The sequence below is a fragment of the Chroicocephalus ridibundus genome, chromosome 22, assembly GCF_963924245.1.
Source record: "Chroicocephalus ridibundus chromosome 22, bChrRid1.1, whole genome shotgun sequence".
Taxonomy (NCBI): Eukaryota; Metazoa; Chordata; class Aves; order Charadriiformes; family Laridae; genus Chroicocephalus; species Chroicocephalus ridibundus.
This window is the reverse complement of record NC_086305.1, coordinates 3,083,008-3,107,851: the sequence shown is the minus strand read 5'-3', so window position 1 is coordinate 3,107,851 and position 24,844 is coordinate 3,083,008. Positions and strand designations below refer to the sequence as shown.

At 67.5% G+C, this 24,844-nt stretch overlaps 3 protein-coding genes across 3 annotated transcripts; all 3 read right to left on the bottom strand.

Moving 5' to 3' along the window:
* Positions 1-490: 490 nt before the first annotated feature.
* Positions 491-8,022, bottom strand: CILP2 (cartilage intermediate layer protein 2). Its single transcript, XM_063358084.1, has 9 exons — positions 7,855-8,022; positions 6,200-6,298; positions 5,564-5,836; positions 5,107-5,289; positions 4,671-4,829; positions 4,305-4,565; positions 3,590-3,698; positions 3,329-3,486; positions 491-3,220 (listed from the first exon to the last, which is right to left on the bottom strand). The coding sequence occupies exons 1-9, from the start codon at positions 7,913-7,915 to the stop codon at positions 828-830; spliced, it is 3,696 nt and encodes a 1,231-aa protein (XP_063214154.1). The 5' UTR covers positions 7,916-8,022; the 3' UTR covers positions 491-827.
* Positions 8,023-9,251: 1,229 nt separating this feature from the next.
* On the bottom strand, positions 9,252-16,063 carry YJEFN3 (YjeF N-terminal domain containing 3). Its single transcript, XM_063358356.1, has 6 exons — positions 15,948-16,063; positions 12,928-13,036; positions 11,034-11,144; positions 10,817-10,930; positions 10,120-10,270; positions 9,252-9,485 (listed from the first exon to the last, which is right to left on the bottom strand). The coding sequence occupies exons 1-6, from the start codon at positions 15,992-15,994 to the stop codon at positions 9,271-9,273; spliced, it is 747 nt and encodes a 248-aa protein (XP_063214426.1). The 5' UTR covers positions 15,995-16,063; the 3' UTR covers positions 9,252-9,270.
* Positions 16,064-16,880: 817 nt separating this feature from the next.
* NDUFA13 (NADH:ubiquinone oxidoreductase subunit A13) lies at positions 16,881-18,226 on the bottom strand. The gene is made up of 5 exons (XM_063358072.1): positions 18,090-18,226; positions 17,905-17,983; positions 17,592-17,663; positions 17,420-17,489; positions 16,881-17,103 (listed from the first exon to the last, which is right to left on the bottom strand). Exons 1-5 carry the CDS (start codon positions 18,181-18,183, stop codon positions 16,984-16,986), a joined length of 435 nt encoding a protein of 144 aa, XP_063214142.1. The 5' UTR covers positions 18,184-18,226; the 3' UTR covers positions 16,881-16,983.
* Positions 18,227-24,844: the final 6,618 nt, after the last annotated feature.

Here is a 24,844-nt window from a genome sequence, read left to right as displayed (position 1 = left end):
AACAGCCGGGCGAGCGGCAGCAGGATGGGGCCCGGCCGGGCTTCGCGCTGGGTGACGGTTGCGGGGACGGAGAACGGCACCCCCAGGGATGCCACCGAGCCCCCGCGCCCGGCCGGAGAGCTGGCACCGTGGCCGGAGAGCTGGCACGGCGCCGTGCCGGGTCAGAGAGCACAGGGAAGGCTTTTGTGGAATGATCCACATTCATGGATGTGGATCCATGTGGAAGGATCCACATCCTCGGGGTTTCCCCCCCTCCCCCCCCCAAAAAGAAAACACCCCACGTTTCCTTGTGGGGTGCAGGGCAGGGATGCAGCCGGTGCTCCCACCGCCCGGCATCCTTGGCCACTGCCGGCACGGGCACAGGGGAGCCCTGCCGCCGGGCACGGGGCGAAGCACCAGGCAGGGGACCCCTTCCCATCCCAGCCCCTTCCCCTATTCGCTCCCACCCCCTCTTTTAATTCTTTTTTATTTAAATAATCCCCGTGGGGCCGCGGCCCCGCTGCCGGCACCACCGGCACCGCGGTCCCCGGGGCTGAGCACCAAGAGCTGCCCCGCGTGGGGCTGGGGGCGAGGGCAGGGGCAGCACCGGAGGAGGAGGGGGGGGCTGGCGAGGCCACCCCCGCTCCCCACGTCCCGGCGGACCCCTGGCCCGCTGTCCCCCGGGGGCACGGCGGGGGGTCCCACTCCACGTGTCCCGTGTGTGTGTGTGTGTGTGTGTGTGTGTGTGTGTGTCCCCTCGGTCGTTATAAATGAGTGCGGGTAAAAGCGAGGGGGAAAGGGAGGGCAGAGCTGAGCCGGGGAGGGGGCACCGGGGGGGGCCGTGGTGCTCACGGCTGCCCCCGGATCCGGCCCATCCTCCGCTGGCTGCTGGGGGTCCGGCGGGTGGCCGTGGGGCCCGGGGCTTGGGCGCCGGAGGCAAAGTCCATCACCTCGGGGGGAGCCCGGCGCATCTCGCCGGCCCCCATCTCCCGCCGGATCTCGGCCAGCGCCTCGGCGGGGGCCGTCAGCAGGCGCTGGAAGAAGCTCTCCCGCCCCGCCGGCCGCTCCTGGCAGGTGAAGGTGACGGCCGTGCCGGTGTCCGCCTTCATCTCCCGCGAGAAGCCGTCGGAGGTGCCATCGAAGCAGCGGCCGATGGCGATCTCCTTGGCCAACCGCGGGTTCTGGTCCGTCACCGTGTAGATGCCATAGTTGTGACCCAACGGGTCAACCGGTGCCAGCATGGTGAAGGCGGCCGTGTGGTTGTTCTCCGCCACAGGCGGGTGACGGTTCAGGTACTCCCGGAGGAGGCTGTTGATGGCCGTGCGCTGGCAGCTGCCCTGGGGGATGATGGAGACCAAGGTGCGATCCACCAGGCTCTGGTCGAAGAGCATCCCGCTGCACTTGAACTCCACGCAGGCGCCCGAGGTGTTCTCCAGCAGCATGTCCCGCACGCTACGGGTGTCACGCAGCCCGTAGAGCTGCCCCCGGGTGCGGGGGTGGCTTCCCCCCACGTTACGGGACCTCACCATGTACTCCTGCGGCCCCTCGATCTGCACCTTGATGAAACAAGCCCTGAACTCCTGAGGGTTGGGCCACCATGAGAGGTAGTCGCCGGTCCAGGAGGTCAGGTCGCTCTCCTTGAAGGGCACCACGTTGTACTCGTACTTGTCCACCTCCACGCGGTAGAAGCGGAGGTGGTTGGCGCTGACCGGCGCCTCCTCGCACTCCTCGAGGCTGCGGTAAGGGTAGATGGGCCCGTTGGTCTCGTCAACGTTGTTGGGGTCAGGCTTGGCCACGTTGATCTGGAAAGCCGTCTTCTTCAAGTTGGGGTCATCGTGGTCCAACCGGCGGTAGCCCAGCTTGCCCAGGTAGGGTTGGGACACCCCAACGGCGTTGGGGTTGAGCTTGGGGCTGGAGGCCACGGCTTCCAGCTCCTCCCCGCCCAGCGTGGCGGTGACGTAGGCCGAGTAGGCATCGGGGCGCTGGCTGTCGCAGAAAGCGGGCAGGCAGGCGCCGTTGGGACCCGTCACCACGCTGTCGAAGCGACCCCACGCCCGGGGGTTGGCGGGATAACCGGGCTGGGGCTCCAGGTTGATGAGGCTGATGACCACCCCTTCCAGTTGCTCGTAGGGGTTGAACTTCTCGTTGCTGTAAGCCCTGACCTTGACGAAGCAGCGACGGTCCTCCGGCACGTCCAGGTTGAAGAGACGCCGCTCCCGGATCTCCAGGTTCCCCACCAAGAAGGTCCTCTCCTCCCTCTTCCCCCGGCTCCCCCCAGCCGGCCGGAGGACCCCCTCCTCCTCCCACAAGCCAGTCTCGGGGTTCAAGGACCACAACTTCATCTTCTGCAGGTGCTCCGGCATCCAGACCTGCCCCGCGTCCATCCTCACTTCCACCGGCCCCGTCTGCAGCGCCGCGCCACTCTCCCCTTCCCGAAAATCCACGGCAAACATGCCGTAGGTCCGCAGGGGGACGATCTCCCCCTCGGCGTCGGCGAAGCTGAGGTCGCTGGAGGCGGCGCCGGCCGTCGCCATGTCCCTGGGGTCTAGGAAGGTGACACTGGCTTTGACCGTGCCCTTGAAGACCTCCCCGGAGGGACGGAGGAAGGCGCCGGCGGGAAGGACGAGCTCCCCGACGGGCTCCCGGCCGCTCGCCTCCCCCAGCGGGATGGCGTTGCTCTGGTTGCCATCCAGCTCCACCGGCTCCTTCTTCCGCAGCATCTTGACCTCCTGGTAGACGGCACCGCCGCGGCGGTTGAAGGGCAGGACCTTGACGGCATCCACGAACCTCTGCTGCCGGTCCACGAAGCGAACCACCAAGCGCTGCGTGTCCGGTGGCACCTCGATGGTGAAGGAGCCCTTGTAGCCGGTGAAGCCGACCTTCCTCCCGCCCAGGAAGATCTGCCCGAAGCGCAGGGGCTCGCCGGTGTCGGCCGCCGTCACCCGTCCCTGCACCAGGACGCGGGGCTGGGCGCAGGGTCCGCAGCCGCACTCGGCCACCACCTTGACGGGCAGGAGGGAGCCGGCGCAGGGGATCTCCCGCATCTCCATCCTCCGCACCCCGCAGCAGCGTCCCGCCTCCGCCCCACAACCCGACCGGTCGCCGGGGCCGCCGGCGCACGGGGTCGGGGGGCAGCGCCCCACGTTGTAGTACCGGGAGCCGGCGGCATCCTGCGGGCACTCGCTGGGCAACTCCACCAGGCTGGGCTCAGGCTCCGGCTTGCAGCTCTGCTGGCCCTGGGCTGGGGAGTGGGGGGGGGACGATGACAAGGGGGGTTAGGGTGGCTGTCCCCACTTCACGCCCCATCCCGGGATGCTGCTGCCGCTAAGGAAGCCCACCCCCTTCTCACCCAGCACGGTGAGCTGGGCCGGTGCCGATTTGATGGCGCCCGCCTCGGTGCTGGCTTTGCAGTGGTAGGTGCCAGCCTGCTCCGGCGCCAGCCCCCGCAGCGTCAGGCGGCTGCCGTACCGGTGCACCTTCTTCTCCAGCATCGTCCCGTTGTGGTACCTACGGGGACGGGGACGGGGTCGGGCTCAGCGGGGAGGTGGTCGGAGGTGCCTTTTCCCCACCATCCCCAATCCCGGCTTTCCGCTGCCCAGACCCCGCTCACCAGTAGTATTTTTTGGGCACGGGGGTGCCCGAGGCTTTGCAGCAGAAGGTCACCTCCTGCCCGGCCACCCGCACCTTCGCCTTGGGGTGCAGCACCATGTAGGGCTTCTCTGCAGGGGAGGAAGGCGGCAGAGGGTGCAACGAGTCGCGGCCAACCCCCCCGGATCGTTCCCACCCCCCCACCATGCATCCTTCGGGGATGTCCCTCGAGGGGCACACGGCTCGTGTCCCCCCTGGATCGCTCCCACCACCCCCCACCCCTGCATCCTTCAGGGATGTCCCTTGAGGGGCGCATGGCTCGTGTCCCCCGTCCCCCCCCGGATCGCTCTCACCCCGCCACCATGCATCCTTCGGGGATGTCCCTCGAGGGGCACACGGCTCATTTCCGCCCCCCCCGGATCACTCCCACCCCCCCACACCATGCATCCTTCAGGGATGTCCCTCGAGGGGTGCACAGCTCGTGTCCCCCCCCACGGATCGTTTCCACTCCCCCCCACCGCGCAGCCTTCAGGGATGTCCCTTGAGGGGCGCACAGGTCGTGTCCCCCCCAGATCACTCCCACCCCCCCACACTTTGCATCCTTTGGGGATGTCCCTCGAGGGGTGCATGGCTTGTGTCCCCCCTGCATTGCTCCCCCCCCCCCCCCCCCCCCCATGCATCCTTCGGGGATGTCCCTCGAGGGGCGCACGGCTCGTCCCCCCCGTCCCGATGCTCACCCAACCTCTGCAGCGTCACATGCGCCACCGCCACGCCGGACCCGTTGGAGACGATGGGTGCCAGCCCTGGGGCGAAGCCCTCACGGTGGGCGCTGACGTTGGCGGCGGTGCCCTGGCACAGCCCCCCAGCTGCGAAGCGCCCGCGGGCATCGCTGCGGGCCACCAGCACCGGCGGGCGGCCCTCCAGGTAGATGCGGGCGTCCGGCAGCGCCGCCCCGGTGGCGGTGACGACGGTGCCCTGCAGCGTGTGCCCGGGGCAGGCTGTGGGGCGACACGGCGCTCAGACCCCACGGCCACGGTCGGTGGTGGGGTTACGCGGGCGGGGGACACCGAGGAGGGGGTACCCACGTCCCCGAGGGCAGGTACCTGGGCAGGGCGAGGGGGGGCATTTCTGCACCTCGACGGGGCGGCCGGCGCACGGCACCTTCTTGGCTTTCTTGCAGCTCCGGCGTCGGACCCGCGTCCCGGCGCTGCCGCAGCTGCGGGAACAGGGGCCCCAGGCGCCCCACTCCATCCACGCCGGCTCTGCGGGGGGAGACGCCGGGCGGGCATCGGGCACCGCGCTCCCCCCACCCCGAGCCCCCCGGGGACACGGAAGGGTCTCCCCACCCCGGGAGGCTCCATCTGGCCTCCCGTGCCCGGCCAGCCCCGGCTCAGCCCCGCGCACCCCCGCCAAGCCATTTTTACCAGCGTGGCCTCTGTTATCGCAATTACGCCGACGACGGGTGGCGGGGGCCGGGAGAGGAGCCGGGGGGGCGGCTGGGGGGCAGGTGGGTGCCGTCGGGGGTGTCGGGGTCCCTACCTGGGCAGGGGCCGGCGCTGCACGGCCGCCGCTCCACGGCTTTGCCCTTGCACTTCAGCTCCTTGAGGGCGGCCGCCAGCCGGGCGCTGACGCAGCGGCGGGTGCGGGTCTGGGTGCCGCTGCTGCCGCAGGCGCTGCGCGAGCAGGGGCTCCAGGAGGACCAGTGTGACCAGTAGATGTGCTCTGGCGGCGGGGGGGAAGGGGGGGATGACGACGCAGAGGCATTAACTGGGGGGCCCACCGCCCGCACCCAGCTCCACGGGGGGAGACGCGTTGCCCCCAGGATGATGCCCAGCGCCGCGCACCCAGGGGGCCATCCATGGATGGGGGACGACGCCGCAGCAGCCGGCGGGATGCAGAAGGGGTGGGCGGGCAAGGGATGAGCACACCGATGGGTATGGGACCCCCCCCGCAAAGTGCCAGCGGGGTCCGGGGAGGGGGGGGGACAGGCACTCACCCAGCGGGCAGAGGAAGCGGATGTGGTAGTTGGAGCAGGTCTTGCCCTGCGGCTGCTCCTTGTTGACGCAGCGAAAACCCTTCTTGGGGCTGACGTGCACCACCTCGCCCACCTCCTCGGGCAGCTCCCACTCGGTGGTGCGGGCCTGGATGGCCACCGGCCGCTCGCAGACGCGCCCGCGGTAGTAGAAGCGAATGGCCTCCAGGCTCTCGTAGTCGCCGTCCCCCCCGGGGTGGTCGATGTTGAACCAGGACGTCCACTCGGCGCCTCTGCCTGGGATGGAGCCAGCCCTCAGCGGGCGCATGGGGGAGCAGCCCCCCATCCCTAAGCGCCCCCGGGGTGCCACCGGGGCTGGGGACAGCTCGGGGACATCGGGGGCTGCGTGGGCAAAAGAGGAGGGGAGGAAGCGCGCGAGGATGGAGGGGGGGATGGCACCGGGGGACGCGGCGTGGGAGCCTCGGGGAGCGCAGGGGGGGCACCACGTCCCTGCTGTGAGGGTCCCAGGGGGACACCACGGCAGGGGGAGGTGGCACCTCCCGGGCTGACACGGTGGGCATCGGCGGACACCCTTCGGGGTGTTGCGGCCGTGGGTGCCCGACGACACGGTGTCCTGCGGGGGCTCGGGGGCAGCCGTACCTGCCGTGTCCAGGTCGAGCTCCGCCAGGCTGGGGGCTGCTTTCCAGGGCTTCCCCGCCGCGCCGCTCTTGCCCGGCTCCGAGTCGTTTTCCAGGGGCTCTGGGGGGGCGGGGGGGGGGAAGCACAGGGTGAGAGCACCCAGCGCCGGGGCACCCTCTCCCCAGGGCACCCAGCGGCGCCCAGCCGGTCCCTCGCCGAGCTGCCAGCACCAAAGCGCAGCGCAGCCAACGCCGGGACATGCCGTGTCCCAGCCGCCATGGGGACCCCCCCACCTTCAGCCCCCCAGTCTCAGCCAGGGAAGGGGCTCAGGGCAGGATTTACCGGCTCCATGGGGCCAGGCTGGGGGGTGTCACCATCCCGGGCGGCTGAGGACAGGCTCCCGGTTGGCCAGGGGTGGCCTGAGAGGTGGCCACGGCCGGTGCCGCGTGGCGAGTGTGGCCACACCAGGGCCCCCGCCACGTCCACGCTGGGGAAATGCTGCCCGCAAGCTCGTCCCCGGGGGGTGATATGGGACAAGGAGCCAAGCCGGGGATGGGGAGGGGGGGTTGGGGGGGGTCCATGCGTGCACCCGCCGCCCCGAGGCCGCGGCACGAACCTGGCGTCACACCGAGCCCCAGCAGCCAAACTGGGAGGCGGCAGGAAATTGGGCTGTAAAACCACAGCCCCGGGGGTGGGGGGGACGGGGACGAGGGAGCTGGCAAGTGGGAGACGCTGCCATGGCAGTGGCCGGCCCTGGTTGGGGGGGGGGGGGGGGGGGGCGCTCACTGTGCACCCCAGGCAGCGGATGTCACCACGTCCCATGGGAATGAACCCCAGGGACCCAGGGTCTCCAAGGACAGCCCTGCGCCTCGGGTGGGTGATGCCGGGTGCCGCGATGGCGGGGTTCAGCCATGTGGGGTGGGGAGGGGACGGGCACAGGGAACAGGACCCCAGTGCGAAACGTGGCCCCTGGGGGCTGTCACCCACGGACACTGGGCAGGATGCGGCCGAACACCCGAGGCACCCCCTGGACCACTGTGAGTACCCCACGGGCACCCCACGGTGGTGGGGGTGGGCACTGTCCCTCCGCCAGCAGCGTCCCACGGCAGGGGGAACTCGACCCTGTCGCCTCCTGTCCCCTCTCCAGGTGGCAGGGAGCTGGGGGGGCAGCAGGACCCATCGCAACCCCCGCTCCGCAGGTGGATGGAATTCGTCCCCGCACCAGGGACATTCCCGGCTCAGTCTCGCAGAGTCTTGCGGAGACCCCCGTGGGGCTTGGGGGGGCTTCAGCACCGGGGGTCACAAGCCCCATAGAGCAGCTGGGGTGGCCGAGGCAGCCGGGGCTTCCCACTCAGCCACCAGTGCCGGAGCGGGCAGGGCTGGCGGGGACACGGCGTGGGACACGTCCCCGTCCCTCCGGTGACATGGCTCCGGGGAGGGCAGAGCTGCCCTGAGCCTCGCCAACGCGTCCTCCCCCCGGGCAGGTGCCAGAGGGACCATCCCCGGCTGTCACCGTCACCCCGGCGCACATCTGTCCCTGGCGCACATCTGGCGAGCGCTCAGCCCCATCCTGCCCCGCATCGCCACCGCCAGCCCCCCGGGAGGGCAGGGATGCCCCCGACCCACGGCACGGACGGGTGCCCGCGCTGCGGTGGGACGACAGCCCCCGGCCTTACCTGTGGCCCCGGCACCGTGCAGGGCGGCCAGAGCCAGGAGGGCCAGCGCCAGCTCCCCCATGGTTGCCCGCACGGCGGCAGGTCGGCGGGTGACTGGGAGCGCGGCGGGACCGTGGGTCTATATATGAGGCCTTTCCCCCTCGCGCCGGCAGACAGCAGCAACCGGCTCCTGGCACGCGGGGCCGTCGGCTGTGCCGGGGCTGGATCGGTGTCAAGAGGGAAGCGGGAAGGAGCCCTCCCCGGCGAGGCGGCCGCACGCTGCCGCTCACCGCTCCAGCCCGGGAAACTTGAGGGTTTGTTTTTGCAAAGCTGCTAAAATTGGATGCACTCGGGAATGCGGAGGGGAGGGAAAGGGGGGGAAAAAAAAAAAAAAAAAAAAAAAAAAGCCGAGCAAGGAGCAAGCCCGGCCTCGGCGCTCCTGCGGTCGGGGTCGGGGATGCCAGCGCTCCCCCTGGCACCGGCTGCCGTGGGGCACGGCGGGCTGGCGGGGACGGTGGGCGCCCGTGCCGTGACCCGGCTCACGTGGGTGTGCCGGAGCCGCCCGCGTCCCCACGCTGAGCTGGAGCTGAGGCCGTACAGAGCTCGGTGCACCCATGGCCCCAACTGCCCCCACCCCCTCCCGAGCTGCAGGAGGCAAAACGCCCCTCGGCGCTGGCATGTGATGGCGAGGAGGGGGCTGTGATGGGGTGGGGACCCCCCCCCCCACCAGGGTCACCCCCCCACCGCAGCTGCCCCAGGTTGGGGACCGCAGCCCCCTCCCGCAGCCCCCTCCCGCAGCCTGGCCGGCGGAAATCCCGGCGCATTCCCTGCATTCCCCGAAACTCCGGCTGCACCGAGCTCCCCGGGGCAGGGGGGAGGCAGCCCCCTGCGCTGCTGCGGGGTCACGAACACCTTCTCCGCTGGGACAGGTGGGGACGGGCCCCAGCGGCGGCTCGTCACGGCTCTCCCTGTTAATTAGAGACCCCAGAGCGTGGGGGCTGCTCCCGCGACCCTTCCCCGAGCGCAGGGGGGAGGTTCAGGCTCTGGGGAAAAGCGGCAGCACCGGGGACCCCGCAGCCACCCACGGGACCCCGACGGCTGCCCGTGTCCCCATGGGAGGGGTGACAGAGGAGGTCACACTGGTCCATTCCCCCATGGGATGGGTGACAGAGGAGGTCACACCGGGTCGTGGGACCCCAACAGCTGCCTGTGTCCCCATGGGAGGGGTGACAGAGATGGTCACACCGGTCCATTTCCCCACGGGACAGGTGACAGAGGAGGTCACAGCGGGTCTGTCCCCAAAGGCAGGTTGGTGACAGGTCCCAGGGGACACGGCACGGACACGGGGTGTGGAACCGAGTCCACCGAGGCCACCGTCCCCTCGCCCCGCGTCCCCAGGCAGACACCGACCCCGGGGAAGAGCCGCCGCCATGCACTTTATTGCCGGGGGGCTCGCAGGGCCACCACGCACTCGGTGCCGGGGTACTCGGGGGGGTTGAGCTCGAACTTCTTCTGCACGTCGTAGGGCAGGAATCGCCCGGCCACGAAGTGCTGGCGGCCCAGGAAGCGGCGGGCGCACTGCTTGGGCGCCGAGAGCGACACCAGGACGTCGGGGCTGATGCCGCCGCTGCCCCCGGCCTCCGCGTCCCACCCTGCGACGGCGAGAAAAAGACACGGGGAAGGGGGTCAGGGGGCGGCCGCGGGGGGACGAGGTGCCGCCGGCAGCCCGGAGGAGGAGGATGCTCTGGGGGGGGGATGCCGTGGGGTGGCGGAGCTGGGGAGGGCAGAGGGAGGATGGGGTGCGTGTGTCGTTCCCCCCACAACGCCGCCATCGGCTGCGGCCGCATCCTGGCAGGGCGCGGGGTTTTTCTTGGTGGGGATTCACCGGCGGCCGTGCCGAGGGCTCCTGTTTGCTCCTACGGCGGGGGGCGGGGGGGGTTTGTGATGGCAATTCCAGGCCTGGCCACCAGACACCCGGGTGTTTTCAAATTACATCATGTCTCAGTTCGGGGAGTTTGTTATTTACCGTGGATGCCCTGAGGGCGTCCGCCGCCAGCCCCGGCTCCCGGCAGGGATGCTGCCAGGCTCGGACGGGGCGGGGGGGGGGGAAAGCGGGCAGAGCAAGGCCGGGGGGGGGGGGTCCCCGGGGCTGTCCCCACCCTGGGAAGGCACCACGGGGGCTCCCCCCCGGCGCTGAGCCCAGGGTGACGCCGTGCCGGGCATGGGGACAAGCCTTGGGGGGGGTCCCATCCTGCCCGGGGGCGGGAGGGGGGGGTCGCTGAGCACCTGAGGGCACGTCCAGGCTGACGATGGGGATGCGGACGTGCTTGAGGGTGGCCAGGATGGCGGCGCAGGGCTCCCTCCCCTCGCCTGCCTCCCCCTCGGCGCCCAGCACCGCGTCCACCACCGCGTTGTAGGCGTCGTTGATCAGCTGCACCTAGAAAAAGGGCGGGGGGGGGACACACACACACAAGGTGGGCAGCGGGTGGGGTAGGGGTGTGTGTCCCCCCGGCCACCCCGCCATGGGACGGCCACCGAGCCCAGGCGGGGGATCCCGGCTTCCTGCAGAAATAGACTCACCCAGGAGCTACTGCCAAAAAAATCCACCACCCCTCCCACATCCCCCCCCACCCAAAAAAAAAAAAAAAGCCGAGGAAGGGGTGGGGGGGACACGGGGCGTGATGGCGGAGCCCGGCACGCCGAGACGCGTGGCCCCGGCCAGGCCAAGGCTTTCGGGTCACATTCCTCCCGCCGAGCCCGGCCCTTCCAACAACAACAGAGCCGGTGGCTGGCGGGGCCGCGGCGGCCGCCGCTGGATTTCATGGCATCCCCGGGCTCCCAGCAGAGCCGGGGGCGGGCGGGGAAGGAATAAAAAAAAAAAAAAAGAAACGACAAAAACAACAAAAAACCAAACCCAGAAACAATAATAAACTCAACCACGTCAGCCGGTGAACGCGGCGGCTCCCGGGGCGGGGGGGCTCACCTCGGTGGGGAGGTAGGAGAGGAAGGGGATGTCCATCTTCTCGCACTGCGTCGTGAAATCCCGGTACAGGGGGTCCGGGGAGCGTTTGGGGTAGAAGATGGTGGGCTCGTAGTCCTGCACGGTGGAGAGCGGGGATGCGGCGTTGGAGCCCGGCACCGCTCGGGGATGAAGAGGAGGAGGAGGAGAAGGAGGAGGAGGAAGGGAGGGAGATACCTACAAAGATGCGCAGGTGCCGGGCGCACACCAGCCCGATGGCCCCGTTCTGCGCCGGGCCACACACCACCAGCACCGTGGGCTGCTTCCGCGGCAGGGACGGCAGCGGGAAGGCCTGGAGAGAGGAGACGGGGACACGGCACCGCCACCGGGCCCCGTCCCCTTGGGTCAGCCCTGGGCATGGCACCCGGGGACGGGGCAGGGACAGGGGGACCGGGGCTTGAGGGCAGATGGACCTGCGGTGGTACCCAAGGTGGGATGGGGACGGCACCCACGGCAGGATGGGGACGGCACCCACAGAGGGATGGAGATGGCACCCATGGCAGGACAAGGCCCGCACTGAGCTGAGAATGATGCCCATGGTGGGATGCGGATGATGCCCACAGCTGGATGCCGACAGTGCCCACGGTGGGATGGAGATGGCACCCACGGCAGAACGAGGATGGCACTCACGGCGGGACGGGGATGGCACCCACAGCGGGACAAGGCCCACACTGAGATGAGGATGATGCCCAAGGTGGGATGGGGATGGCACCCAGGGCATGACAGGACCCATAGTGGGATGAGGATGATGCCCATGGTGGGACGCAGATGGTGCCCACAGCTGGATGCCAACAGTGCCCATGGTGGGATGGGGATGGCACCCAGGGCAGGAGAGGGGCCGTAGGGGGATGAGGATGATGCCCACATTGGGATGCAGACGGTGGCCATGGTGGGATGAAGACGATGCCCAGGACAGGGAGGATGCCCGCGGCGGGACGGGGCTCCCCGCCAGCCTGCAGGGAGGCGGCCGCACGCTCCACATACCAGCAGCCTGCAAAGGGAGGCTCTGTTTATCCGTTGACGGATTTTTTTCCTGCTCCCGGAGCCTGGCTCCTGGTCCCATCCAAGCGCCAGAGCCCCGCGCAGCACGGCCTGCTCGCAGCCGCCGGTGCGCTGCACAAAGCCACGCTCGCCTGGCCCTGGCCCTGCCCCAGCGCTGGCCACGCTGCCAGCTGCCGTGGGGCTTCTGGGGACGTGCTGGGAGGGGACGATTCCGGGGACACTGGCTGGGTGGGGGGAATACCCCGGCTGGGGTCCATGGATGCTCTCCAGCCCCACGAGGAAGAGGAGGATGCTCGGCCCCATGAGGATGCTCAGACGGGGCTGGCGACGGAGACAGGGATGCTGCGATGAGGGGGGTCCCCGGAGGGACGGGCAGCCCCACGCTGTGGGACCGGGACCAGCCCTGTCCCAGAGAGTCTCCAACACCCCAATATTTCCCCTCCTGGGCCCTGGGAGAAGGAAGGGGAGGGCAGGGCACGGTCCAGACGCCTCCGACGGAAAAGCTGAGGCGGGCGGGCGCGGAGCTCGCCGGCCTCCCAGGCACAAAGCTGCCCTTGATGCTGCACCTCTCGCCCACGCTGCCTCCTCCTCTCCTCCTCCTCCTCCTCCTCCTCCTCCTCCTCCCATCCTGAACCAGCACTCAGGGTGCCCAGCAGCGGGAGAGCGTTGCCAGGGCACGGGGAGCCCCCCGGCACCCCCGGGCAAGGGCAGCCGCTGCCTTTAACAGCCCAGGAAAGGGCTGAGCATCCCCCTCCCGCGGGGGGTGTAACCCCCAGCCCCGGGGGAGCCCCTCCACCCCCAGGGAGATAACGACGGGGAAGGGGGGGGGCTGAGGAACGCAAAAAATCCCACCCGAGGGCGGCTGCAGCCCTGGCACGGCCGCAGCATCGCTCCCCGATGGCTCTGGCTGTCCCCCGTCCCCACACCTCCGTGTGGGGCAGGAGGGGGTCCCGGCCGGGGTGGGAAAGGCCACGCCGGGGGTGGGGGGACAGGATGGGACGCGGGTGGGAGAGCAGCCGTCAGCGAAGCCCCCGGCCCTGGCGGGGTGTCCCCAGCCCCCCTGGCCGCCTCACCTTGGTGACGGCCACGGCGCAGGCATGTCCCCAGATCTCGATCAGCTGCTGCCGCCCAAACCGGTAATCCTCCAGCAGCTCCTTCTCGATGGCCTCCGCCTCCGCCTTGCTGCGGGGAGGGCGGGGGGGGAGGTTGGGGAGCAGACAGCGGTGAGGACAGGACGGGGACGGCCCCCCCCCCCATCCCCGGGATGTCCCCAGGGTGCGGGGCAGGGGGATGCTGGGGGGGGGGTGGTGGTGTCGGGGGCTCGCAGGGGTCAGGGTGGGCACAGCCAGCGGCTCGAGGCCGGGGACGTGCGCGGCCGGTAGGTTTGGGGCCTGTGGCCGCGGGGCGGGGGCCGTGTTCCGTGCGAGGCACGGCGCTGGCAGCGGCCCCGGGGGCACGCGGGGCTCGGGCCGTTATGTAAAGGCGAACAATGCTGCGGTTGTTCCTTCGCTGCCGAGCCCCGAAAGTTGGCAGGGCCGGGGAGTCTCCAAATTGGACAATAATTGCTCACATCTGTTGGCTCACCTGCGCCGTCGATGGGAACAGCGTGTGCCGGACCCCGCGTGCCGCCGCCGCCGCGCGTCTTACGGAAGGGACGGTGAAATCCAGCCCCCGGGAGAGGCCAGAGTCGGGATTCCGGGGGCCCAGGGGTGAAATCCCGCAGCGGAGCTGGGGTGCCCCGGCCACGGTGCCGTTTTGGGGGTACACGCTCACCCCTGGCTCGGTCCCCGCCGCGGGGAGGGGACCCACCGGCCCCCGCCACGTGCAGGAATGGTGTGTTGCTACCGGCCCTGGGAGCTGGAGCGGTGACGGGGCCACGTCCCTGGCTGTGGGGTGGTCCCCACACCGTCCAGGGTGACCCCATGGATGAGCCACGTCCCCTGGGTGTCCTGGCAGCCCCCAGAGCCCCCACGTCCCAGCAGACCCCGTACCACGCTGTCCCCTGGGTGTCCTGGCAGCCCCCAGAGACCATTTAGATGTGACACCCCCCGGCCATCCTGGCTGACCCCAGCCCACCCCCTGGGCATCCCGACAGACCCATAGGCCCCCACAGACACCCCCCCCGCCCTGCTGACTCCGGCAGCCCCCACAGCCCCCACCCCTGGCTGTGCTGACAAACCCCATCGACCCCACGTCCTCTGGCTGTCCCCATAGACACCCCCCCTCCACCCCCGGCATGTCCTGGAAGATCCCACAGGCTCCCAGTGCCCTGGCCATCCTGGCAGGACCCCAGAAAAACCTCGTCCTGCCCCATCCCATCCTTTCCCATCCCATCCTACCCTTTTCCATCCCGCCCCATCCAGTCATTTCCTGTCCCATCCATCCCATCCTTTCCCATCCTGCCCTTTCCCATCCCATCCCATCCATCCATCCATCCATCCCACCCCATCCCATCCAGTTGTTTCCTGTCCCATTCATCCCATCCTATCCTTTCCCATCCCATCCATCCCATCCCAGCCTACCCTTTCCCATCCCATCCAGTTCTTTCCCGTCCCATCCATCCCATCCGTCCCATCCCAGTCCCCAATCCTTTGGTGCCCTCTAGTGAGTCCCAGCCCGGCCCCAGCCCCACAGCAGGGTCCTGTGGGCAAAGAAGGGGGAAAAGGGGCCAAATCCAGCACCCGGTGCCCGCTCCCGTGGCGGGGCCGGGGGGGCCGAGCGGGCCCCAGCGCAGCTGTGTTGTCGGTCACCCAACAAAAGGCACGTTCCGGCTCTGACAAAATTCCCCGCGTCCGCTCCAGGGGAGAGCATTGTCCGTAATCGCTGCTGGCAGGGAAACCTGGGCCCCGGCCCGGGCTGGCACCCGCTGTCCTGGCACCGGCCCCAGTGGGGGGAGTACGGACGCATCCCGGGGCTCCCTGGGTCCTGGCTCGCTGCCCGCCCGGGGAGCAGCGTCCTCCCCGCGAACGCTCCGGGGCGCACGGTCGCTACCAGCCCTCCCCAGGCTTTGCAGTTCGGCTTCGCTATAGGGCCTGGGGATGCAGTGGGGGGAGGCGGGGGGAGAAAATGCTGCTCCCGTCCCCTGGGCAGGGGTAGATACCCCTCAGAGTCCAGGGGAGACCCAGTAAAAGCCCAGCTTGACCCAGCTCAACCCAGTTACCGGTGTGTCGCAGAGGGGACGGTGGATGGCCGGGGCGGCTGCTGTGCTGATGGGGCAGAGACTTACGGGGAGCGGGAGGGAGAGGAGCCGAGGGGCTCGAGAGCGTCCCTCCTGCGTCCCCTCCTGCGTCCCCTCCTGCATCCCCTCCCGTACCCCGGCCCTGGGAGCAGTGCATCTGCATCCCAGCTCCACATCCCGGCTCTGTATCCCCCCTCTGCATCCCTACTCCATATCCCAGTTCCATATCCCAGCTCTGTATCCCCCCTCTGCATCCCAACTCCACATCCCAGCTCCGTGTCCCCCTTCACATCCCAGTTCTGCATCCCAGCTCCACATCCCAGCTCTACATCCCAGCTCTGTATCCCCCCTCTGCATCCCAACTCCACATCCCAGCTCCACATCCCAGCTCTGTATCCCCCCTCTGCATCCCAACTCCACATCCCAGCTCCGTGTCCCCCTTCACATCCCTGCTCCGCATGCCCTCTTCTGTATCCCAGCTTTTCATCCCAGTTCCGTGCCCACTGCTCATCCCAGCTCATCTACGGGACCCCCCCGGGGTGCAAGCTGGTGGGGAGCGGGGGGGACACCGGAGGCATCAGCCCTTCCCGGGACCGGGATCCCCCCTCTCGCCTCCCCGCGCATCTTCCGGAGACATCCCTGCCGCAGCCATGGAGACCCGGGATGCAGTTGCTCTGGCAACCGAGGCTATTCGGGTACCAGTCGTCCCCCCCCCACACCCCTTCACCCACCCCCGCAGCTCGGGGGGGTGCGAACACCCCAGGGGGGACCCGACAGTCCCGGGGGACGCGCGTGGGGACAGAGACACCGTATGTGTGTGCGTCCCCCCCCCCCCACCCCGGGAACATCAAAACGGGCAACAACCCCCCCCGAGGAGGTGGAGGGAGGGGGGGGGGGGGGGGGCACCGGACTCACCTGAGGTACCGGGGGGGGTCCCGGTTGGGGCCGGGTACGGAGCTCATACCGGACAGCGCGATGGGACAGCGGCGGAGCCCTGCGGGAGCGACGGCTCAGCGCTCCCCCCCCACCCCACCCCCCCCCCCGGAGCTTCTCGGTGCCGCCCGGGGGGAGGCGACTCCGGTTGCCCCCGCCCCCCCCCCCCGCCTTCCCCGGGCTCGCCCCTCCGCCGGGAGCATCGCGATGCGATGCTCCCGGCGGAGGGGCGAGCCCGGGGAAGGCGGGGGGGGGGCCATCAAGGCAGAAATCACCCCCACGACCCCCCCACCTCGACCCGCAGGTGTGGGGGGGAGTAGCTGCCTGCACCCCACAGGGACCCCGGGGAGCACTTTCCCTCCCCCGAGCAACAGGAATAGCTCAAAAGACTCAAAACCAACGATTTTTTGGGGGGTGTGTGTGTCCCCCCCCGGCCCCCCCCCCCCCCCCCCCCAGACCCTGACACCGAGGGACAAGTCCCCACTGAAGGGGACAAACAGGGTTGGGAGTGCGGGTAGCCAGCCCCCGAGCAACAGAAACATCTCAAAGTCTCAAAATCCGCGATTTTTTGCCCCCTCCCTCCCTCCCCCCCCCAACCCCGCATCAGAGCCCCCCCCCCCACCAGACCCTGACACTGAGGGACAAGTCCCCACGGCAGGGGGGACAACGGGGTCGTCAGCCCCTCTCGGGCGCTTTCGGCAGCCGGAGCACGGCGCTGGCTCAGCCACCGGCCACCTCTCGCAGTCCCGTCCCCCCCCCTCCACGCCGTGCCCCTACCCTGCTCCGCGGGGGGAGATCCAGGACCCCCCCCCCCCCTGCCCAGGCCACGTCCGAGCCGGGAAAAGCCACGAACGGCACGGAAACGGCGCAATTTCCCGCTGGGGGACACGGAACCGTCCAAGAACACGCAGGACACCGTGTCCGACACCGCAGATCCGGGCGGGGGGGGGGGTGTTTTTAATCAGAGAGGCTGGAACAAGGTGACAGCGCGGTGCCGGGGGGGGGGCCGGGAAGCGCCTCAGACGTAGTACTGCAGCCCAAACTTCTCGTTGTCCATCTCGCCGGGGGGGCGCAGGTAGTAGAGCTCGTCCAGCGTCGGGGGCACCCAGCGCTCGGTGTGGAACAGGGACTCGCCGACCTGGGTGGGGAGAGAGCGCTGGGGCGGGGGGGACACACACACACACACACGACACACGGGGGGGGGCGCAGCCACCAGCGTCTCCCCCCCCCCCCAGCTCCACACCCTGACGGGAGGCAACAAGCTTTGCCCCTCAGTGTAGCCCCCCCCACCCCCGCCGGTTCCTGGGGGGCTTCTTCCCACCTGGGGGAGCTGAGTTTCCCAAGGGTTCCCCCCTCCGCCCCCCCCCCGCCCCGGTCCCAAATCCGCCGGGATGGCCGGTTCCCGCCCCCCTCCCCCCCGGCCCCGCCCCCTCCCACCCCCGGGAATCCCAAACCTTCCAGCCAGGAACATCCTTCATGATTTTGGCCTCTTCGTCCAGGTTCTGCCGCAGCAGGCGGAGGGTCCTGCGGGAGAGGGGGCGGCCTCAGCCCGGAGCCGGGGGGAGGCGGCGCCCGGAGGGGTGCAGCGGCCCGTTGGACCCCCCCGTACCCCCCTCTCCCCGGTACCTGCGGTCCGACTCGGCCTGCAGCAGCGGCATCAGGGCGATCCGCGCCTCCAGGTCCTCGATGAGCAGCCGCCTGCGTCGGGACGGGGCGGGGGTCAGAGCTCAGCGGGGCACCGGGGGCGGGGGGGGGGCCGGCACCGGGAGAGACCGGGGGGTAGGGGCGGGGAGGGGATGTAGGGGGAAAAGGAGGTGGCGGAGCCGGTGACCCCCCCCGTGCAGGGGACACGGAGGAGGCGGGGGTGTGTGTGTGTGTGAAACGGGAGAACCGGGGGGAAACCGGGACCGAGGGGAACCCCGGGGCGGGGGGGCGGCACCTGCGCTCCCGGTTCCACTTGATGATCGTGTAGTAGCCCAGGAGGAGGCTGCCGACGCCGAGCGCGAACAGGCTGTAACCTGCGGGGTGGGGGGGGGAGCGGGTGAGGGCCGGCACCGGGGGCAACCGGAGCACCGGAGGGACCGGGCCGGGTCCCCCCGGCGCCGCTCGCCGTCCCCCGCCCACCTGAGAGGCCGCGGCGCGGGAGGTGCCGCTTGTAGTCGACGGGCCCGTACCCGCCCGGGGGGGCCATGTCCTGCTTCACCTTCGGCGCCGCCATACCGGCGGCCGCACCGACGTCACTTCCGCCGCACTCGGCCAGAAGCGCGCGACGGCACCACGTGACAGCGCCCCCCCCAACCCCGCGCGGAGCGCCGCCGGCCGCGTCTTAAAGGGGCAATGCCAACGGCTGGCAGCGGTGGGGCCCACGCGCGCCCGTCCCGGTCCCACCGGGGGGAGCCCGGCCCAGGTGGTGTCACCGAGGGGGTGGGAAAGGGAATATCCGGAGCGCTCCGTGCACGGATCCTGCACCCCGGGGGTGCTCAGCACCCTCCGTGCACGCCCGGTGCCGGGGTATCCCATCCCCCCGGGGACCGGACCCCCGGCGGGGGCGGCTGCTGGAGCTACGTGGGGGGGAAACGGGAGATGAAGGGCGGGGGGAGGGCACCCGCTGGCGGGCGGCCCCCAGCCCTGTGCGGCCACCGGCAGCAAAAACCGTGTGCCCAGCAGCAAGGGCGCCCCAAGAGCGCCGCGCAGGGTTAAGCGCGCCCCAGCAAGGGGGCACCCAAATTGCGCACCCACCATCGAGTGCGCACCCAAAAGCACGAACCCACCGGCAAGCGTGCACCCAGAGCGCAGACAGGGGTGAGCATGCACCAAAAACCGTGCACCCACCAGCAAGCGTGCACCCAGAGCGCAGCCGTGGCTAAGCGCGCACCAGCAAGTGTGCGCTAAAAAGCGTTGCACCCACCGGCAAGCCTCCCATCGGCAAAAAACATGCAAGCGAGCACCGGCAAGCGTGCACCCACCGGCAAGCGTGCACCAAAACGCATTGCACCCACCGGCAAGCGTGCAGCAAGAGCACAGCCTGCAGTAAGTGTGCACCAAAAGCCATGCGCCCACCGGCAAGCGTGCACCCAGAGCGCAGCCGTGGCTAAGCGCGCACCAGCAAGTGTGTGCTAAGAAGCGTTGCACCCACCGGCAAGCCTCCACCGGCAAAAAACGTGCAAGCGAGCACCGGCAAGCGTGCACCCACCGGCAAGCGTGCACCAAAACATGTTGCGCCCACTGGCAAGCGTGCAGCAAGACCCGTGCCACCGAGCGCCGGCAAGCGCACACCTCGCAGTGAACCGGCCCCAGGCTCCCCCCAGCCCCTCGCGCCCCGACCCCCGGCTGTGCTCTGCCCGCCCAATGCCGGGGGGCACCGCAGCCAGCGCCCACCACACACCTCTGCAAAATGCACCCCCCCCGGCCCCGGAGGACCCTGCAGCGCCCTGCACCCCCCGGGGTGGTTTGTCCCTGCTCCCCCCCAGCTCTGCGAGCCCCCGGCCTCTTCAGATCAAGGTCGCCCTTGTCTTAAACTCTAATCGGTGGCCGTAATCCCTCGGCTGCTCCGGGGGCTTAATGACTTTGCAGATGGCGCAGGCGGTAGCGGGGGACAGGGTGGCCCGGGTGGGGACACGGGGCAGCCTGCCGGGGGACGACAACACACTTAGGCCGAGCCCCACGGGCTCCCTGTTTTCTCCAGCGCTGCTTTGCTCCTGGGACTCTGACAGGAGCCGTGGGATGGGGGACGGATCGCTGCCTCCCGGCCCAAACCCTGCGTCAGGGACCGCGGGCGGGTTGCGGGGCTGGGGAGCGGGGGCCAGGCCGGGAGGACGCAGGGAGGGTCGAGCCCAGGGACACCCGTGGGTCCTGGTGCGATGCACCTCGTGGGGAAGCCCCTCCTGCCCCTCGCCCCACCCTGAGCGACCGCGGGGGCTCGTTAGCGCCAGAGCCCCCATACCGAGTTATTTCATTGCAATGGGATTTGCGGGAAAAATGAGCCGAGAGGGGAGCGAAGGGCCTTGCGGGGGAAGGAGCAGCCACCCCCGGACCCGCTCGCTGTTTCCAGGCCTCGTCCCACCCCGCTTTTGGCAAAGACGGGCAAAAAACCCAACGGTGACCCCGTGATTCTCACTGACGTCCCCGGGGGAAGCGCGGCTGGAGGGAGAACACGGGTGGTGTCTCCCCATCCAAGCGCTTTCCCCAGTGGGTGCCCCTGGAATAAGCCCCAAACCCAGGGCTCCGGCGGCTTCGTGGCCCATTGAGAAAACAAAACCCACCCCCTGGGTCCCTCGCTGCCGATTCGGGGGGGATTAAAGACGAGGGAACGGCGAAGAGGAAGAAATTCAGCCCCGTTTCCCAGCAGACGGGTTTTGTTTCTGGGTTCGGAGTGTTTAACGCTTACCTGGAGGTTTTTCTGCTGGCAAATTATCCTAACGAAGCCGGCGTGCCGTTGGCAGGACACCCACGCGCGCTCCCCCCATCCAGCCTGGGAGGGAGAAGCAGAGCAGGAGAGATCCGTCAGCTCCTTCACCAGGAGAAACCCCCTCCCTGAGCTGCCCCCAGCTCCCTCCCACCTCGGAAACCAAATTTCTGCCATTCTGGACCCATTTCCAACTGGGTCCGGTGATTTTGCGGGACTCTGAGACCCCCGGGTTGGAGGCGGGGGGTGAGTTCAAGGCTGAGGGAGGCTCCGTCCACAGGGAAACCCGAGGCCGGAGCTCTGCCTGGCCACTCAAAGGCATCCCGGGGTGTTTCACACCGCCTAAAAATTGCCAGAAGATGCCAAATCCATCGGTTTTTGTGCTGCTGCCTCCCCTGTGGTAGGGAGGAGGGGGCTGGAGCAACCCCCCCGGCATCACGAACCCCCGGCTGCCCCGGTGCACCCACAAAAATGTTCTCTCCTTACCCGCAAGGTGCATGGGGTCGCTCCTGAAGCTGGGGGTCCGATCAGGTGCCCCGCCATCGGGAACTGCTGGGAATCCCGTTCCTTGATGCCAAGGGAAGAGCCGCCCAGTGACGAGGGGCTGCCCCGGGCCGGGGTCTCACATCCATGGCGGGGGGGGGGTGGGGAGCAGAACCCCCCCGAAGCCCGGGTTCCCCCAAGAGGAGAGCGTGGGGTGATGGGCACCGCGCAGAACACGCCGGGGATGGAGCACGAGCCGGGCTGGGGTCTCTGGAGCCGAGGGACGAGTCCCCAGGGCCACCCCCAGCCCGGGCGATGGGGACGGTGCCGGGACCGGGGGGTTCCATAAAGGGGATGGTTTCCGCGTGGTGGGGGGAAGGAACGCGTTGTTCGGTGAGGTCTCCGGGTACCAGCCGAACCCAACAAAGCCCCGCTGTGCCCTTCTGCGGGGCTGCCCGTTCCCAACCTCGTCATTCCCATCAGCGACACCGGGTCCGTAGCCCACCCCCCCCCAACCCCCCCACCCCCCCGATCTCGGTGTAATTAGCAGAGCAGGAGGCTCAGACCTGGCGCTGATTTTGCCAGCAGACCCCGGGGCTCTCCTCCTGTTAAGCCTGACTTAAAAGGGAGGTTTTATCACTGCAAAAAGGGAAGGAAGAGAAGCGGGTTTGTTCTGCAGAAGGCATTATTCCACAGCTTGGGCCGTCTTGACAAATTCCTTTTTAAATAAGTAACCTTCATCCTTTGGAATAGAATTCCTTATTCAAATACTCGTGTTTTTCAGTGCTTAGCAAAAGCCAAAATAATCGCCTGTCTCACTTTTCCCATAGGATTGGCCTGGAGGGAGAGGGCCTGGCTCTGGTTCCAGCATCCCCGTTTGTTCCAGCCTGGGATTCCCTAAAACCCGTCAACTGCTTCATTCCCCCCCCAGTGCCCGAGGCCGGAGCGGGGGACTGATGTGTAAAACGGCTTTTTAATATTGTACCTGTATTTAATAGGGTTTTTTCGACATCTCTCCCTGGTACCCCTTAAACCTACTGCAGCTGTAACGAGAAGAGCGGCTCTCCCTTGTTCATCACTTCTAATTTATCTTTAATAGCAAAGGAGGCATTTAAAGACCCAAATTTTCCCCTTTTCGACTGTATTGAGTGCAGCCTGAGCTTCTCTTCTCTCCCGGCACGTCGGAGTGGGGGACACGGGGTGAACCCCCGGTGCCAGGCCAAGGGCTTGCAAGATGGAAACGAAGCTCGAAGGCTCTTTGCGGCCGAGGGGAGCCCCCGGCGGGGAGCGGGGGGGGGTTCAGAGCAGGTCAAGCCCCGGGGCAGCCCCGAGAAGCGGAGGGAAGGGCAACAGAACAGGCTGTGGAGGGTGTCGCAAGGGCTATCGGGAGGATTCGGATCCCCCCCCCCCGCTCTGGAGGGGATGTGCTTTGCTGATACCCAAAGGGCTTCCTCCTCCTCCTCCTCCTCCTCCCGAGGGCTCAGGGCGGCTGGGGGCATTTCCAGTGGCTGCATTTCCAAACACAGCCCCTGCACCGGGAATTTTCCAGGGTGGATTGTAGCGGACTTAACCCTTCGGATGCCGGCAATATCTAAATTAGCACAATAGAATTACCTCTGTGACCTCTGCGGCGCTAAACCCGCCGGCCAGGACCTCTCTGCCCGAGCGATCTGCCCAGCTGCCCCCGGAGCGTTCCGATATTGCCGTCTTCTGCCACTTTCATCCACAGTAACTCGATGTTTTCGGTACCAAAATAGCCTAGCGTTAATAGCTTGCACTTCAGCAGTTCTGCATAAAAAGACTTCCTCGATAAGAGCCTTCACCAGCGCAGCAATTAAACAGCTTTGAGGAAAACGGAACAGCCTGAATTAAACTGGTTCCCGAACTCGCACGTTCTGAAATTCAGAGATTTTTCCAGTTCCAGAAGGTCAGAAGCAGCTTGTGCGAAAGGACCCAAAACCACATCCCCCTGCCCGTGAGGAGGGTCAAACACGTTGACCGTCTGTGAACGCGGCGGAGGGTTGAGGTCGGAGCTGACCCACGGCGGAGCCGGGAGCAGTGGGATGGGGGATCCCGGCTCTGCCCCACGCCGTGCTCGGTGCGGGATGGGGGGATCCCGGCTCTGCCCCACGCCGTGCTCGGTGCGGAGCCGCTCCTTAAACCAGGCTTTGCCCCGTGCTGTGACCTCCTCCTCCTCCTCCTCCTCCGCCCCACAGGACCTGCGGGACGCTCCTCCCATCCTGTCAGCTCTTGCAGCTCCAAGCCCATGTTTTATGACGCCAAAACGAGTTATTCCTGCTTTCACCCAGCACAAACCATTTTTCCTCCTGGGCGATTTCAGGCGTTTCCATGAGGAAGACTCGCCGGAGCACAGACAGACACCAACACCACTTCTTCCTTCAGACGGCATCTCCCCGCGCACCCGGGCTCAGCTGGGACCGGCCATCGGGGGATTCCCAAGGGGATGAAGCTGGGATGCTCGACGAGGATCTGGCTTAGTGTCACGGACAAACACCCAGGGCTCGATCCCCGACGTGCACAAATCCCGAGTTCCTCTCGTGGTCTTGCCCCTGCCCATACAAATGCAGACGCTGCGTATGGAAACCGGAGCTGAAAAAAAATATGTTATTTTTTTCCTCCCTTCAAGCTGGGCTTCAGTTCTAGAGAAGGAACCGCATCCCTTCTTCCCTCTCTCCTCCCAAACCAGCGGCTCCGGAGCAGGGGCTGTCAGCAAAGCGGCATTTCTTGGCCTTGCTGCAGGTCGCTGTGAGCCCAACACCACGGTGCGCGGCTTTGGGGAACTGCCAGTGCCGGGGGAGACCCGGGTGTGACAGACTCACCGCGTCTGCGGCACCTCCCAGGCTGCCAACCGCTTCGTTTTCATCCAGAATTGGGGCCAAAAATATTCCCAGCAACGTTTTTGTTCAAGTTTGCAATCTACATCTTCCCTTTCCCCTTCCAGAGGGTAGCGATCCATCGGCTTCTTGAGTTGCCCTGGAGTATGTAAATAAACTTACGGATGCATTCAAGTATTTCAGGAGGAAGACGGGGTTCAGTTTCTGGTTTGGGAATCGCAGAGCAGCCCCAGCGGCGGCTCTCCAGCCCCCAGCCTGCTCCGTGGCAGAGGGCGGGTGGCTTGTTCCATCCTCTCTGGTTTGCTGACTCCCGAGGTGAAGTTTTCCCGATGGGACACACATGACGGATAAAAACCAGCGGGTGACGGAGGGGCAGAGCAGCAAAACCGGGGCGAGAAGGGCTGTTGGCGTCTCGTTTCTGCCTGGAGAGCGGGTGTACCCGTCCGCACGCAGAGGCGGCAGCTGCGGGGATGTTTAATCCGTTTGCATCTTCATTTCAATGCATACAATTCCACCCAGTCGGCATCTTCTCCGTCCATTCCCGTTCTCCTCCCGTCGCATCCTCGCCCAGAGCCGCGGGGAGCAGGAGGAGCCACGCTCAGGAGCCGCGCACTGGAAAGAAGAGGCAGACCCAACCGTTTGTCCTTTTGTTTATTGCCGTTCATGTGCTAAAACCCCCTCACGATACGACGGCAGTTATTGATTCCAGATTCTCCCGCCATTGAGACTATTACCAGGTTTTAGTGGGAATTTATTATTTTTTTAATTTTTATTATCAAAGATTTAGAGTCACAATAAATATGAGTGACAAAAACATACCCTGCGCTGGCATAACGTTACTCCGTTACCATCCTGTCTTAGACGAATATAAAGTCGTTGTTTTTTTTTTTTTGGTTGTTTTTCCTTCTTTTAAAAAAAGCACAATGCGAGTTCATTATTTCGCTCAATGCAACATACAGCGTAACTCTGCCTCACGCAGACAAACACTACTGCGGTTCCTCGAGGTCTTTTTGCGTTATATCTGTATTTATATAGTTATTATTTTTTTAAAAACGCCTTCTGTTACCCCTCCTTCTAAAAGGAGAAAGCAAGAAGTGACCCAAATCGGGTTTCTGACGAGACCTGCCTCAGCCTAC

Coding starts and splice junctions, on each gene's coding strand:
- CILP2 (XM_063358084.1), bottom strand. CDS start 7,915: ATGGGGGAGCTGGCGCTGGCCCTCCTGGCTCTGGCCGCCCTGCACGGT. Junction 4,566..4,670: donor CCCCCCCTCGCCCTGCCCAG/GTACCTGCCCTC, acceptor GTCGCCCCACAG/CCTGCCCCGGGCACACGCTG. Junction 3,699..4,304: donor TGTGACGCTGCAGAGGTTGG/GTGAGCATCGGG, acceptor CCTCCCCTGCAG/AGAAGCCCTACATGGTGCTG.
- YJEFN3 (XM_063358356.1), bottom strand. CDS start 15,994: ATGAGCTCCGTACCCGGCCCCAACCGGGACCCCCCCCGGTACCTCAG. Junction 10,271..10,816: donor TCTCCTACCTCCCCACCGAG/GTGAGCCCCCCC, acceptor CCCTTTTTCTAG/GTGCAGCTGATCAACGACGC. Junction 9,486..10,119: donor CAGCCTGGACGTGCCCTCAG/GTGCTCAGCGAC, acceptor TCGCCGTCGCAG/GGTGGGACGCGGAGGCCGGG.
- NDUFA13 (XM_063358072.1), bottom strand. CDS start 18,183: ATGGCGGCGCCGAAGGTGAAGCAGGACATGGCCCCCCCGGGCGGGTAC. Junction 17,984..18,089: donor CCCGCGCCGCGGCCTCTCAG/GTGGGCGGGGGA, acceptor CCCACCCCGCAG/GTTACAGCCTGTTCGCGCTC. Junction 17,104..17,419: donor AGGATGTTCCTGGCTGGAAG/GTTTGGGATTCC, acceptor CTCCCCACCCAG/GTCGGCGAGTCCCTGTTCCA.